This window comes from Lepisma saccharinum, chromosome 26 (genome assembly GCF_977018435.1).
Source record: "Lepisma saccharinum chromosome 26, izLepSacc3.1, whole genome shotgun sequence".
NCBI lineage: Eukaryota > Metazoa > Arthropoda > Insecta > Zygentoma > Lepismatidae > Lepisma > Lepisma saccharinum.
In genome coordinates, this window is record NC_139254.1 from 48,063,250 (window position 1) to 48,080,396 (window position 17,147).

The following is a 17,147-nucleotide window of genomic DNA, read 5'->3' on the forward strand; positions in this document are numbered from 1 at the left end:
GTATCTTATGCAAATATGTTGTATAAAGAAGTAAACTGCCAGAGTATTAAGTGCTTTCACTATTTCAGATTTGTTCTCTTCTTTTGCATAACAAAATGGTGTTTTCCCATTATCATCCTTGTCATTGCAATTACACCATCATTTCCACCATATTCATCCAACACAATAGCTAAATATGATTTCTTCAGAGATTCATTCTCGATCAAAGTCTGACTATTCAGGAAGTGAGGTGAGTGCAAGTAACCTTTCAAAGTTTCGTGCCATTAAAACTCACATTCTGAGTTTGTAACTGCATGAAGCATAGGTAAAATCAAATCTATATCCACATAAAACTCCTCATTAAACCCAATGATAATTTATTATCGGTCTTCAAACGACAGTCCATTGTTACATGGAAACAAAAGATTCAGCCTACAATATAGAATGCTCTATTTACAAACATATTTTACAACTTTAAAGGCTTTAGCCTGTTGAAACAACACAGGCATTTCCTTCAGTGTTCCAGCAAGAGATGTTCAATCTTCTTCACTCTCACTGTCTGGCTTTGGTTCCACTTCCACATATCCAAGACTAAGAAGTTCTGGAAATATGTATAAAATATTAGAATATTAATAGTGGCTCTTACTAATATTATACACGTTTATCTTTTCAATAAATTGTTAAGAAGTTGAGTAAATAAAATGAAGTCTTACGCTTACCTGTTTTTTTTTCAGTGTTTGTCTTCTGTTTTTTGACATTAATGCGTGTTGTGTTTCATATACAACATTTTAAAAATGTTTAATTCGTGTATAGGACTTCACTAAATAATTGTTCACTCACTTATCTTGTCCAAGAATTTTATTTTATTTGAAATGAAAAAAAATTGATGATGTAGAAAACATTACGATGAAATAGGCAAAGAAAATGTGTAATGCAATTATATTTCAATATTTTTCTGAACATGTGGAAATAAATGGCTGACGATTTATCAAGTTCAATTTTGCTTTGATTGATAGATTAATTTGTCTTATTTTATTTCGTTTTCTGCTACTTTTATCTAATCTCGAATATATGAGTAGATGAAATTATGAAGGGACACTCACAAAGAACACATGTCCAAGTCAGGATTACAACCCGGGACCTTTTTTCGTAGCACTCTGTGTAATATAGAAGTTAATAAACTTTAGTTAGCTAAGTAAAACTTAGAAAACATAAGTAAAGTGCTTGATTTGAGCCTATTTTTCATTTCCCTGAGCTTGTCCGGTGGCTTACTTCGTGGATCAATAGCATGGTATGCCACAAACCCAGGTTCGAATCATCGTTGAGTCTGTATTTTTTACCTGAATTTCTACATAATGTCACTTGCATTTAGATTTTTCTAGTTGCCCGTGATACAAATTGTCTGCCATGAAATACGTATGCTGATAACCACATTACCGAAAACGACGAAACAAAATATTCTTATTCGGAATTTAGAATGTCAGCCTGTAAATCTAACAAAAATGATTGTAAATTAAGCAAAAACTACAAACGTGGCAAATAATAGGTGTCTTGATAAGGTATGTGGACAAATAATAGGACTAAACTACAAAATTTTCGAAATCATTTTGATCCTTTTGATATTACAATTACTTCAAAATGAGGATGGTTTTGCACTTGTTAGCTCCATCTTATATGGAACCATGACCAAGGCCGCCGGCAGGGAGGGGCCAGAGGTGGAACGTGCCCCTTGAGATTTTCAGAAAAAAAATAATGTAATTCAAATGGGGAAATTGTAGCGATATTTTATAACAAAAAATATACAATACAGCAACTATTATTATTATTATTATTATTATTATTATTTTACAGTACCCTTCGACCCTTCGGCACGTAAAACCATGGATGAGAGGTACCATGAAGGACAGTAGATTACATATATGTGCTTTGTGAAAAAGTACAAAAAGGCAAACTACTGTTCATCAACAAAGTGGTAGATGTTTACTGAATGAAAGCAAAGCGAATCCAATTTCTATCTGAACTTGGATACAACTCCAAAGTACATGATATTTTCAATTCAATTTGAATTTTATGATTTACAAAGTAGTAGTAGTAGTAGTAACTACTACTAATAATTATAATCGTTTATTTTAAGCACAGTATGAAACCTAATACAGCACTAAGTCAAATACAAAAGTACAAAGTTACACGAACAAAATACGTAAGTTGTAGAATAACATAACATAACAAGTTAGCATATTTACACTTCAAGTCACAGTTTTCAACGACATCTATTATATCTCTGATACTAATAATTGTTTTTGTTATATAATATTGTGCAATTAACTGTGTATTGTTCTAATAATAATAATAATAATAATACTTATTTAAATGATGATGATCACGATTAAACAATAATAACAATAATAATAACAATAACTAATAATAACAGTAATAATAATAATAATAATAAAAGTTTCTATGACATTGCCCCCCTGAGAAAAAATCTGCGGGTGCCCTTGACCATGGGACATCCATTTTCAAAGAGTAGTTTAAATTAATTAAACAAGTGATTGAAGATTCAATACTGTATAATTTCTGGGAAATAAACTCTAAGAATATGAAAAACCAGAATAAAAGTGCTTTATGATGGAAATGATAGGATTACCTTCTCGTACGATATCCAGCTCCATTATTTTGACCCACCGAGTGTTGTCCTGTTCCGTGAAGGTTCCCCCATACTCCTCGGGGAGGTATTCCGGGTCTATGTGGTCGTGCAGGGACTCCCAATCACTCCCGTGGCAAAATATCTGAAAGAATGAAAAATAGACGAAATCACTGAAAAGACGCTCACCCATGGCAAAGAAGGGACTCCAAACCCGGAACATTTGGCGGAAAAAATAAGTGACAACTGCAAATGTGCAGTGCGTGGTTGCATACATAGAGGATAGAATATGGGATTTTTTTGGGGTGCTCGTAGCTTCAAAACGAGGTGTTATTAACATAACTTTACTGAGAACGTTTGTTCGTTCTGATGTACGCCCTAGGTTCTAGGAGAATCTGGAGGAAGCAAACAAAAACAAATTATCTGCGTGAGAGGGAAAGAGATTGCATGGAGGAGACAACAATCAAATCCAATTTCAAATATATATTTTCAATATACTATCCAAATCAGCACAGTGTAACCCATCTCCTCCTAATAATAAGCTGAACCTTGGCCTGAAATATCTTATAAAAGAAAAAAGGAGAAATTATTTATTTAAACCCTCAAAATCACAGCGGTATACAAACTGAACAATGTACAAAAATAGGACAAATAAAACGTGGAATATCTACCACGGAACAGGTTCCTCTAAATAGAATAGAGCACCGCCAAATTCTATGAGTTTCAAGATCATAACTAATACCGTGCGTCCATTTCGATCTGCAGCCGAGAGATCGGGAGAAACGTGGCGGGCGTCGCTGACGGAGGTGCCGACATTTGCGGCCTGTAATGCCCGCATATTTCTATGGACATATGCAGACATTTATATAAATATTGCAAAACTAGCACTAACCTGTGTTATAAGAGTTGTTCAAAGTGATGTCCACCTACACGCCTGGGAATTTCTGTACAAATTGCCTACACACGTCTCGACACGAGTCTGTTTTCACGTAAGTGTCATACATAAAAATTCTTTGTTCTAACGTGAACCTTGCGGCTGGCATTCCAATCGTCTGACTGACACAACACACATACACACTGCAATAACACAAACAAGTAACGGCAAGTAACCAAGAATAACACTCTTACGCACAGTACGAAATTAACACGCTCTTGGTTTACATCTGCCTGCCACTATATTCACAGCTCTGTAGTCGCGAAGGAACAAAAAACTTGAGCTAGGAGATTTCGGATTGCAAGGAAGCTCACGAACACAATTAGCTTTTAACGGTTCGTCTGCAGCGTAATCTTGATACAGTGTTGCACATTCGAAACCTCCAAATGATCCCCATCGACACAAAACTCTTTCAAGGATATAAACTTAAGCAGGACGTTACTGGTCAAAACTATGATTAAAATGTTTTACAGAGTATTATCTGTGGCTCTTAATATAATTTCTAAAGCGTATTTATTTGTGTATATAAGGGTGGAACTTGGAAGAATTACAGAAGAACTTTTGCGTGTTATAACACAGGTTTGTGCTCGTTTTGCAAGATGTCCACAAAAATAAGCGGGCATTACAGGCCTCAAATGTCGGCATCTCCGTCAGCGCCGCCCGCCACGTTTCTCCCGATCTCTCGGCTGCAGATCGAAATGGACGCACTGTACTACTAAAGCTAAATTAACAGTGATGATAATAATAGGGTATCTAATCCTAGTCTATGCATATCACCTTCATAGAATTAATAAACATAAAGAACGGATATATATTAAAAATTTCACATAACAAATAACATATAAACAACCAAAAATTAATTATTACTACAATTAAGCAAACCAAATCTCCATTTATGCCCCTCTATCTAACCGCGGCAGCTGGCACGAATTTGGCCGGGCAATAATATTAAAAATTAAAATCCTGTAATCTAAATTTCATTAAACTAAACAAACCAATCCTCAACCAATAAACCCCCAGAAGTTAGCGGAATATTTTACCTCTCTTTAATAAATACATATGTGAAATTTAATTAAGGAGATTTAAGTTAGAATAAAACTTTAATTTAAATTAAAATGAGAGGTACAACTTATTACATAAGATGAATTATATTAAATTAGATTATAATTTGAAACAATGTCACGAAAATTTCCTCCCAATAATTGTTCTCAACTGTTGGCCGTTTGCAGCAACACACACTGCTTTGCCCCGCCCACTCGCTTTGCCCCCTTCGCCGTAATGGGCGGGACCGCATCCCTTTGCGCCTAATTCCATTTCTTTGCCAATCATATCTGACAGCAGTCTGCCATTTTAGGCGAAATGGGATATCCCGTTATGCCTAATCTGCTTTCGCCTAAAACGGTTAGAAGGGAAATTTTGACGACGATCGACGTAAACACGAATTAATTCGGAACATGCGCCGATGCTAAATTCGAACAGTCACATGAGGCAAATAGTCAGATCTTGTTCCTAGAAAGGAGCATTGTCACACAGTCTAGCAGCCGTGGACTTGTGTAGAATTTTCTGTAATTATTATTATAATTAAACGGAATTGACATGTTTGCATTTTCCTCCTGCCCCAGCTTTGCAAGCATGGGCGTATATATAACTCACGTAAGGGGGCGGGGGGAAGTGTTCAACTTTTGGTTCAATTAAGGTTCCTATATTTCATAACTGAAAATCCGGGACACTACTGATCGGTAGCTTGTTAGGGAGCGGGGGGGGGGGGAGCTGGACCCGATAAAGTTGTATGTATGTACAACATAATTGTCATGTATATCCACATTGTGTGGAAACTTTATTTGAAAACTGCGGACTGAACATATAGGCACCCAAGCACTGACTTTTCTTTATAGTAAGCAGGTTACTATACAACGGAAGAGAATCGTAACTGAAATTCAGCACTGCTAGCAGACGGTGGCGCCATCGTGAAGTCAAAGATGTTTGCAGTACAGTCTGTATCTCGTTAACTCTTCTATTATGGAGAGGGAATGGTTCAATGTAGAGTTAGATTGTATTGTAAAATAAGCATTTTAAAATCACGTCCAATTTTACGCAAAATTTTAAAATATAAATAAAGTTCAGGAAAGTATAGTCTTAATCATTTCTTCTTTCCCACCCGATTCCAGGACATTGGTGCTTCCCGAAGAAACTATTCGGGACAACGGGACAAATTATACCATTCTGGGATTGTCCCTGAAAATCCGGGACGTATAGCGTTCCTAGGCATGATCTGCCTATCAAAATTCACTCTGCCACCACATTTATTAAATTAATTCTATCTACGAACTTCTAACTCTTCTACATAAAATGAGCAGAAAATGCTTTGAAAGAGCTAATCCCAGCTTCTCTTTCAAAAAACAATTACAATTAGTATTTTCCTCCTTGCTGCAAAATTGAAAATAACATCATCGGTGTTATTTTAATATTCGTATGTATGCACACTTAACAGTGAAGGGTCCATTAGTCGAGGATCTCCCGTTGAATTGCCAGGACAATATCTCAACCTCCTTAAATCCACTCTGGTGTTGAAGATCAAACTGGCAGTGTAGCCAAGATCACCAACAATTTGTGCATATTTGAGTACAAGGGCTTGTCACAATTTTCTACTGCCTACAATGCAGATCCTGGACATGTCTTTTCAATTATTGTTTGCCACATTTTTCATTCAGATTTGAAAATGTAAAAAATATCAACCAGGCCATCCAACATTTTGACACACTGTTCCAATGAATGAGGAAGAGGCATTACATATTGGAATAAGTTGTTGCAATTTTTCATTGTGTTGACTGTGTTCAGAGAAACTTGGGTTCATTTCTACTACAAAATGGTCCAAAAATGGACAACAGTAAAGTTTCTACTATTAGTATATACGATTTCGAAGATTGGGATGAGTGATGACATGATAAAATTGATGAATGGACACCCACAAACGCCCACGCCCATACCTGTTTCGAACCCGGGACCCACGATGTGCTAACCACGGAGGGCTGTTCCTTTGAGAAGACTCGAGGGAAAAAATTATAACTGATTTGACAGTCTTGATATCGCAGAAAATCCACATAAATGGGCAATAGCCAGGGTTAAACTAAGTGATGAACAATATTCAAAAATTGCTTTTGGACACTTCTCTGAAATTATCTATCTATATCACCTCCTTAACTTCACCACCCATTAAATCAGCACCATCGTATTCTTCACCAACTATTTTTTTTCCTAAATCCACACTCACTCAACCCAGAGAGAGTAGAAGTACTAATAGCTGAAGCTAACCCAGATGCAGTTACAATCTCCAATAGGGACAAGTTTACCATTCCGATCGAAAGTTTGGAAAATGATTTATCGACTTTCAGGATTATCAAACAGTTGGGAAATTTGAGATTATCAAAAAATTAGAACCTAAGGAATACTTAAATCTTGAATGGTAACAAACCATATCGGGAACTTCTAATGAAATTATAATGTTCGCGCTATAGGTTCACAAGCAGCTGCTTCGGGCAGAAATTTCATGTGGCATTATAGAATTTGTGAAATGTCAGGAGCTTTCTGAGTATTTTCCAGAGAAATTCCGAAACTTTCAGGAAATTGCAGACATTTGCTTTGCAGTCCTATCTGGTGTGTGGAATAAATTTCTTTCCCATTCGTATACCGTTCTATACGCTTGTCATTTATGAGAATAAAACAAGTCTGAAGAAATTTTTACGAACAAGTCTCTGCGCATAGCGGATAGAACAGGTAATCTGGTAATTTTATTGAACCTAAAAGGGGAGGGTTGGATCAGTTGAACACCCCTCTTGAATACGCCCATGTTTGCAAGTAAGGGCTTCAGGTGAATTACTTTATTTTCAAATCATCCCCGAGAGAGCCTGTTACAACATGAAGTGTAGAGGATACAGCACTGCTTTGAAGCATCATTTACGTTTTCTGTGTCATTTTTGCCAATCGTAATTAAATGCTTTCTTTACCTTCTCATTCTCCAAGTAGAGAGACCGTTAATTTTCCTCATTTGAAACATTTATTTTTAAACCAGTTTAGGCGAAATGGTATTTGGGGAAAGGGGATATCGTATTCCGCCTAAAATAGCGGTCACGTCATGGATCATTGTGCTCAGAAGGAATTAGGCGAAACGTGACTACGCCAAGTCCGGCGTTGATCCACAGGTTTCTGGGACGAAGTACAGAAGCCGTGAAAATATGTTGGTGTTGCACAGTGCCAACCGGTATATGTGTATTATGTACACATATGTCTGTGATTATGTATATCACATGATTATAGCATATTCTGTGTCCCTCCCAGAAAATAAATTCAAGATCCGCCTATGGATATCACCACAGAACATTCCTAAAAGTCTGGCGACATGTTTGGAAGCATTGGAGAAGAAAGATAACCTAAATATTTTCCTGCTTTCCCTTCCCCATAATAAGAAATTATTGGGCTGGATATTTCAATAATGTAAACAATTCTTTGACTATGAGGGCCTCCCGATTGCGCAGTGGTAGCGTCGTCGCCTTGTAATCAAGGGGTCTCGGGTTCGATGCCCCGTGGAGGCACAGAATGGTTCGGATCCCACTTTAAAATGTAGATCCAGTCCCGATTGGCCTTACTGTGCATAAAGTGGACTTAAAACACCAAATCAATCAATCTTTTACTATGCACTGGTGCGTTGGTAGTCAATGAAACTTGTTTCTAAAGTAATACGTAGTATGGAAGCTTCAAACAGCAACATTGTTTCGTACGTTCATCACAAATTTATGCTGACACGTTAAACTAATTTCAACATAGATGCCGTTACACAGATAGCAAAACATGATCATGACATTCCTCAGTACACACAAGAAGCCATTCAGATTACGGAAAATTGTTCTTTGTTAACTAGCAGATATAAAACAATGGGGCATTCTATTGTTATGGGTGGGTCACGCGGACTGCATTCTTTTTGTATTAAACTAACTATTGTACTGGTTAAGAAACATTTTTTTCACAGTTTCTGTGCAATGAATTATGAAACTTAACACTGTTGATTAAACGTAAGTACCCTTAAAATATTTTAACAGATTTGTAGCTACAAGTAAACAATTTAGTGTCACGGGTGGGACAGATCAAACGCTGCCTCTTCACTTAATAAGAAGTTTTATTGTAAAATCTGTGGATTGTTATATGGTGAAAAACAAATTATGTAAGACAATGAGAGAAGGTAATTGACCTTTGAATATTCTATTCTAGTGGAGTTGAGGAAGAAATGTAACAGTTAAATGAGAAATTAATTGTTTCTTTGGTGTCGCGATTGGGACAACTAAGTCAAAAAGTTCAAATAAACGAATAAATGTATGATTTTTTATCGAACAGCCAATTTTAGATCGTTCGCTCACAAAAAATGATAAAGTTACTGCATTGCATTTAATTTTAATAATTGAGTTTCGGTGCACTTTCACATGAAACGCCCAAGTTTTATGGAATTTATGTAACTGTATTTCTTTTTTCCACGCATTTATACTTATCTTTATAATAGATAATCCTTGCTCTAAACCAGGGTTGTTAAAGGTCCTGGAATTTTAAATAGATTCAATTCCGGTCCAGGAGACTAAATCAGGAAGCGTAAATGGGTTCTGGACCGTAAAGAACCTTTTCATCTGTAGAGTACTTCAATTTGGTCCACGAACCTTTTTTTCAGTGGATTTTTTGGACGTAACTCGAGAGAAGGGGGGGGGGGTGAGACAAACCCCGAACAAAAAAATGTCCTCACAAAGGAATGGTTGTGAATATATCTCAAATAATAAAATAGTGAATGAAGTTGATTTTAATTAACATAACTACATCACTTATTTAGACAAAACATTAGAGAAAATACACATAAACGCTATTTTCTTTCAAAATGCAAAATGGAAAGCACAAAATGCACACGTTCACATTTGTTTAATTTTTTTCAGTTCATAAAGAAAGAAAAAATCCAAATTCTTACAAAATATTGATTATTAGGACATAGATATAAAGAATAATAAAAATATTCTACAATCAGATTACATTGATGCATTTTTCATGCAGTTTATAATGCACAAAAAATGTTACGTAAGTGGTGAGGTGGGGTTTAGTCCACCCCACTCTGTATAAGCAAACAATATTTCACCGGACTGTTTACACAGGTCAACACAACCTAATCCTCGCACAGCTGCTAGAGAACTGACTGAAAGGTACTCAGCATTCCAGGTATCGGATGTGATTAATATGTAAGTACAATCACTTCAAAATATTCGTAGGGTAGCTCAAACCCCACCTTACCAGTTAAGGGTTAAATACGATCCAGGAACCTTTTTTTCAGAATCAGTTTAAATAGGGTCCAAGTTCCGTATTGAAAATGAAACAATACGCAACTTGGATCGAATTTTAAATTGTGCGAGAAAAAAAGTTCCTTGAACAAACCTGCGGACCGGACGGAAAACAATTATCCACTTGTGAGCATGAAAAACTAATCCAGCTGATGGTTGTCTCGAGAATCTAAGAAACAAGACAGCGGATAACGGTTGAATGGGCGAAACGCAAACGCTGCAGTCAGGTTACTCCTCTCCATGAAGCCCCATTCTCTGGCGCGTGTTGCTTCCTTTCGTTGAGACCTCTCGAGTCATTACTTGCGTAGAGACTTGCTTTCGTTAGCTTGCTTGTTGCCTTCGTTGAAAAGAACGTTTAAATAGCCATAGCGCTGCAATGTAAATCTTAGGGCAACCAAGTGACGAACGAAATTCTTTACGGACACGACAAGCGTGGCGTTGGCACCAGAAAAGTTTGGCAATCATTTGCTCCAAATTTCCTGTCCCGGTTGTGATAGCTGTTTGGGAGCACAACAGACTCACGTTACCTCATCCACGCCTCCTATTGGCTGTGGTTCTTGGATCGGATGCCGGAGCAACACGTGACGGGTTTGTTTGAACTCAATGTGACGTGACACTAATATGGTCCATTGCGTTATATAACATTTCGACGAGGGAGGTTTTTGAACCTGGTCCACGAGAGAACAACAGCGTCATTGATTTGTTTCCTGTGCTACGGTTTCTACAATACGCAACTTGGACAAAATTAAATTGTGCGAGAAAAAAAAGTTCTGATCCTGCAGCGGAATCCAATAGAACTCATTAGAATTTATGGGTCCCTGGACCTTTAACAATCCTGCTCTAAATATCACAGTACTACTTATATCATTTTTTTTAAATGACGTCAATTTGTTGGCTCAGACCGTCTATTTCTTAACGATTTCTAGCCAAAGATGCCGAGATCCTTCATTATCACTTACTGAATGTTGTTGTTCTTTCTGCTTCTATGGTATTACGAGTTATTCTTCTAAGCGGGTTGAGTATTACATCAATATATATTCCTTGTTTTATACTATTTCAATTAAAAAACACTAATTGCAAAGGCAATAAGCAGGTTAGGAGATATAGAGATTTAGCTACTTCAACATGCTTTGACGTCATATCAACTAGGCCAAAAATTACGAATAAAGAAAACAACTATGTACTTTTACCCTTCCAAATAACAACTATTACTTTGTTCAGAAGAGAAAAACGTGTCAATGCTAAACTAAAAACGTGAATTTTGACAATATGTACTTAAAATCAAAATAAAAATGAAGCGATTTCTGTAGGAAATTCAATTTTAACTCAATAGCAGACACAGCGCTCTTAGTGGCAGAAGAGATGATTTTTTAAAAAAATGATATACGTAATCCAATAAAGGATAAAATATGAATTTACGTAGATGGCTCCATCAGACTATTCTCCGTCCAATGTAAGAACGAAGTCAATATACACAAAATAACATGACTTGATATGTAGCTTATTTTTAACTCAGCCCATCTATAAGTGTATAATTCATAAACTACGATAGCAAAACTTCAATGTAGTAGCACGGTCTAATTATTCACTCTATATTGTTACCTTGACGTCAGAATTAACCAATAGAATTTCTCACAGGTGACATGCATTTGATTTGACTGCCTTCATCCTTACAGCGGATGGAGACTAGTTGAAACATGGCGCACTGGCCGTAGACTCTATGTACTCACTCTTTCCGTCATCCTCTCGTTGAGGAAGTTTTTGAAGATGGCGTAGGCCATTGCGAACACCACTGGCTCGTTCACTATGTGGATGGCGTGAATCCTCACTGGAAAACACTCCTGAAACACAAATTCAATTAATCTTAGATGCGTCTACGACACGTAAACACAAATTGCTCGATCATAAAATATTGACCTCTGAACTACGATTGATTGATTGAGTTGGTGCTTTAAGTCCACTTTATGCACAGAAATGCTAACCTGGACTGGACTTACAAGGCAACGACGTTACCACTACGCCAACGGGGAGGCCCTCCACTTTTATTGAATATCCTCGTGACAACATTTTATACAATTCCAGATTATATCACCTTGTTACTCCCACGAATATTCACTAAGATCGAAATTCTGCTATGGGTTAAATTTTTATCATCTTTACTACATTTCTTGTAGATTTGTTAGTAAATATTTGTGTTTTTATATCACTCGCTTACACTATGAATATCTTCTTGTGTTCTTTGGCAAGTGTATTAACGAAATCTTCTTAGTCTCTGTGTAGACTTTGCTGTCAAAATTGCAATAATATAACAAATGAATAAGAAGATAATACTAAAGTAATAAATAACAAAATATATATCACACGCTAAAGAACAACACTAATGTATACATAAGTATATAAGCAAATAACATGTAAAAGCAATGTAAACAAAATAAATATAAAATTCCAAAGAATAATACTGATGTAATAAGTACCTTGTGTGAACACTAACAGGATAAATACGGGGTTGGTAATACTTATGCATACTATTTATATGTATAGGGTGTTTCGTATAGGACGCCGAATTAGAAAATTAGATAAAAATAGGGAAAATATCATGAAAATAGTTATATTTCATATATATGTAAGCAGTAACATCTCCCATTTACGTATGAAAAACAATGCCAGGCTTATGTCCACCTCTACTGAATCTGCATGTATTTATACGCTCCACAAAATTCTTGATAACCCTCCCGCAGATGTCTGTCCCGATGCCTCCAATCACCCGTATGATTTCCGCCTTCATTCCAAACGGGTTCGTGGTTTGTTGGCGTACACCTGTGATTTCACAAACCCCCATAAGAAGAAATCACAGGGTGTAAGATCACATGACCTTGCCGGCCATTCCTCGTCACCGTGCAAAGAGATCACTTCACTCGTTGCGGGAATTTTTCATGGAGTTCCATATCGTAACCACAACAAACGAGTGAAAACAATTGAGGCTACATTAATCGTCATGAAAACAAATACCAACATTGGTAAGAAAAGTTCTGCCAACTTCGAAACAAAACAATTAGCACTAGATTCAAATTCGGAGTCCTATACGGAACACCCTTTATATAAATTTTATTTCATATCCTCAACTTCGTTCAATAGTTGAATAATGTAATGATGAACCCACTATCTCACCCTTGGAGAAGATCATTCTTCCTATTATGTTACTTATTCTCTGTCCCGGGTATCTTTGGAGTAAGCGAAGGAAAACAAGTCTCTGTGCAAGGAGTGACGCGAGACGGCTTCACCAATGAACACAAGAGGGAACGGGATTGCGTGGAGGAGGAAAGCGACTGCAGTACCAGCCTTTACAGCAGCGTGTACTGCTTCGCTCCAACTACTCGACCCCCCACCCCTTTAGCGCGGCCTTGCTCTGCATATTCCGGGGACAGAGTATAATCCTTGTGAAGAAAAGAAAAATGTATTGCGAAATATCTCTATAGCCCTAATGTTAATTTCATCATGAATGTTTACAACGAAATAATTTCATTTTCTCGCCAGCTTCAAAACTGGTTACTCTTCACTGTCACTCTTTCGAATCCTACACCTCTTCCGCTTTGAGAAAGAATGTGCGGCCGTCATCTATGCTGATCCGAGCATAAATCCAAGCTCATGAAGTTTTTCACAAGTGTTTCAGTACGTAACGCTATATTCTATGCTGCAACGCTCATGTTGATCAAAATGTTTCGTCGTTGGGTTTTCTGAGCAGATGAAGCGATCTAAAATAGCTGTAATGTAATATATTCACTTGGGTGAAAATGTTCAAAATATCCGTCAGCGTATTTACAAACGCTAGAATGCTGCAGAACCAGACGTACACAACGTTGTCTTATTGGCTGTGCGCGCACCGGAAGAGTTTATGTTCCTTGTCCGTCGTTCCTTGTTTGTCTGTTTGCAGGATAAGCATTGAAAGATCAGGCTCGTGATTGTTTAGAAATAAAATTTGTAATCAAATTGTCGAAATTCTGTTAAGAAATATATATTTGTATGGAAAAAATGTTAAAAATGTTTTTGAATCGTTTTCAGGTGACTAAAATCAAAATGAAACCATCGTGAATAATAATGTTGATATCTCTGAAAGCGCTTGTAGCTTATACGAAGTGATTACTGAATTAAAGGAGAAATTTCATATCTTGGAATCTTGAAATATACTAAATAAATCCATTTCTGTATAATCAACCATGGACGTGACATAGAAAATATATAGGCATAAGTAGTTACAATGTTTGCACTGATATGACTTTAAATAAGAAAACCATTAACTTCTAGAAGAGTTCTGATTTTCTGTCTTTCAAAATCCTAATTTAAAAAAAAAAAAAAAAGTAAAGTGCTCCCTTGTGCATAGCACCACGCCATGAAGGCGTAACGCCCCACACTTTCTTGATCCGGTCGCGAGTGGGGGTGATGTGATCAGCATCACGCCCCTGACCGCCTTTACCCCCCAGGGTTTCACCCAGGTACCCATGTTATTCGATGCTGGATGGGCGCCGGGGCCGCTTCCATCGTTAGAAAAGTTCCCGGATTTGAATCGGCCGGGGATCGAACCCGGGACCTTTAGTATGGTAGTCAGACGCGTTGCCGACTGAGCCACCGCGGCTCAAAAGAAAAGTGCTCAAAATTAATCTCAGTTTGAAGGGCTTTCTTATCTTGTTGGGATGGATGTCTTAAATCAACATTGTCAATTTAAACCCTGCCATCTAGCGTTATCTTTAGGGAACACTGGATTAACTTCCGGAATGAGAGCCAATCAGAAGCCACATATCGCTGGAGGTTCAGCAGCACTATAGGGTTTGTAAATACGCGATCCGTCAGGTTACTTCGTTTGCTTGTTTAGTGTTGTTTGTGACTCACACTGAATATTTTACGTGACACATACGAAGTATATGAGAGATACGGGTAGAAATAAGGGTATGCGTTAAGGGAAACATAATCTAGCCATCATATTTTGCCACATGTTTCTTTGTCAACACCAGGTAGCGTAGAGCAAGCTCTGGGGGATAATATAAGTTAACTATAGAATACGTATTAATTAATTACATGTTTCTGCAATAAATGTTTAAATAATTAAAATTGACATCCAAAATATTTATTTACTTACGTATTAACTTAATTTATGGTATTATGCAAATTTTATTGTAATTAATTCATATGAAATTTATACAAAATAATATAAATGCATACGAATACCGAACATTTGATAACCGAAGCCAACAGGTAAAAAGAAGCCATCGGCTGAAGTACTAATGAGAGACGTTCAAAGGGAAGAAGGAAGGAGACCGTTCCTCTAACTACAAAGAGGGAAGAAGATCCATCAGGAGAGAAAAAGGATTCGTCATCATCCATCTCCAGTTCAATTTATTGTGATAGACAAGGACATTTAGGCGCATTTAATTTAGTTGCACTTTCTTTACCTTTTCATATTTAATGAAAAAAAATATTACTTTTCCGGTTAACAGTTAATTAACAAGCGATAACTAACTAACTAACTCTCTAGCCTTCTTAAACCAGAAGGTTCATGGCTGCAGCAACACAGGCCTTCCATCTGTCCCTATCCTGAGCAAGATCTATATACTCTTTTCCATCATACCGATTTCCTTTAGGTCCATCTCAACGTTATCCCTCCATCGTCTTCTTGGCCATCCTACAGGTCTCTTACCATCAGGTTTCCCAACAAGAATCCTGTAAACTCCTCTTTCCTCTTTCATTCGTACCACATGGCCTGCCCACCTAAGTCTTCTTGATTTAATCATTCTAGTAATATCTGGACAAGAATACAAATTATGTAGTTCTAAATTATGTAACCTTCTCCACTCACCTGTCTCCTCATCCCTTTTAGGTCCAAATATTTTCCGAAGGATCTTATTTTCAAATGCTCTCAATTTATGTTCCTCTTTCAATATAAGGGACCAAATTTAGCATCCATATAATAATACAGGCAAAATTACTGTTTTGTATATTTTAACTTTTAGTTTCTTAGATATTAAACGAGAAGACAAAAGTTTATGAAGAAGAAAGTAGCATGCATTTCCTGAATTAACCCTGCTTTTTATTTTCTCTCTAATATAATTTTCATTCGCTAGTTTTTCTCCTAAGTACTTGAATTTGGAAACTGGCTCATACGAGTTGTTATCAATAATTAGATTTTGATTATTACCTAACACTTGGTTTCGGCCTGTAAGCATATATTTAGTTTTCTCTTTGTTAACTTCCAAACCTATCTCTTTAGCTGCTTTGAAAAATATTTTAGAATCATTCTTAATTGTATTTATATCATCCCCTAATAAGTCTATATCATCTGCATATGCTAACAACTGAGTCGCACCATTTAATTTTAGTCCTTCCTTAGTTTCTTTTACCTTCCTAACAGCATATTCTAAGGCAAAATTAAAGAGCAATGGAGATAACGCATCTCCTTGTTTTAACCCATCATAAATTGTAAATTTGTCAGACACATAAATACTCACACGAATTTTGCTAAACAAGCAATATATTGAGATATTTTTCCAGTTCACTTTTCCATGTTAAACCAACGTTGAATTAGACATCTTTTCTCGAGTTACCTTACATGCATATTTGAAAAACGCGCGCCGTCCGTGGAGGCTTCCAGAGGGGAGGCTACCTTGAACTAACGGTTAAACAACTTACCGCAAGTAGTTGAATCATCCTCTTCGCGAAGGCCGGTGTGACGTTCCTCACGTGGGAGAATCCAAACCCTTCCATGTCCATTATGGCGACTGCACCTGCGACCTGCGTTTTCGGCTCCATCATCCCAATCTCTATGGACAGCATCGCCGCGTGGAGCATATCGTCCGCTGAAATCTCGTAGGGGTCCCATAAGCCTTCAACGTTACAAGAATTGTCGTTAGTACAACATAAAGGATCACTGGGTTAAATTGTTACAAGGGGATGTAAAAAATTATCCGCATTTTCGACATAAATGTCCTCAGTGCCTTCAGCGCTCGAATGCTCAAAGGTGGTACTTTTGAGGTTACTAGGCCGAGGTTTTTTTATTAATCGCTCCATTTTCCTCTATTTCGTTACAGAGTAAATTCTTCCAAAAATCATACAACATTCGTTATAGTAGACATTACTATACACAAAATCATTTCAAGTAACATTCCGTTTAGCATTTTCTATTGCTATGAGAAACCTGCAAAGAACAATAGATGGGACATGAAAGACATACTGAGTTAAC

The 17,147-nt window shown here is 37.0% G+C and overlaps 1 protein-coding gene across 1 annotated transcript in view; it reads right to left on the reverse strand.

The window, feature by feature from the left end:
- Positions 1-339: 339 nt before the first annotated feature.
- The window catches only part of LOC145979320 (clavesin-1-like), a 33,877-nt gene continuing 17,069 nt past the window's right edge, over positions 340-17,147 (reverse strand). The window contains exons 4-7 of the mRNA XM_083112169.1: positions 16,598-16,791; positions 11,650-11,760; positions 2,627-2,768; positions 340-580 (exon numbers count right to left, since the gene is read on the reverse strand). Coding sequence (XP_082968295.1) covers positions 516-580; positions 2,627-2,768; positions 11,650-11,760; positions 16,598-16,791 — 512 coding nt within the window. The 3' untranslated portion in view covers positions 340-515. The remainder of the gene's footprint in view (positions 581-2,626; positions 2,769-11,649; positions 11,761-16,597; positions 16,792-17,147) is intronic.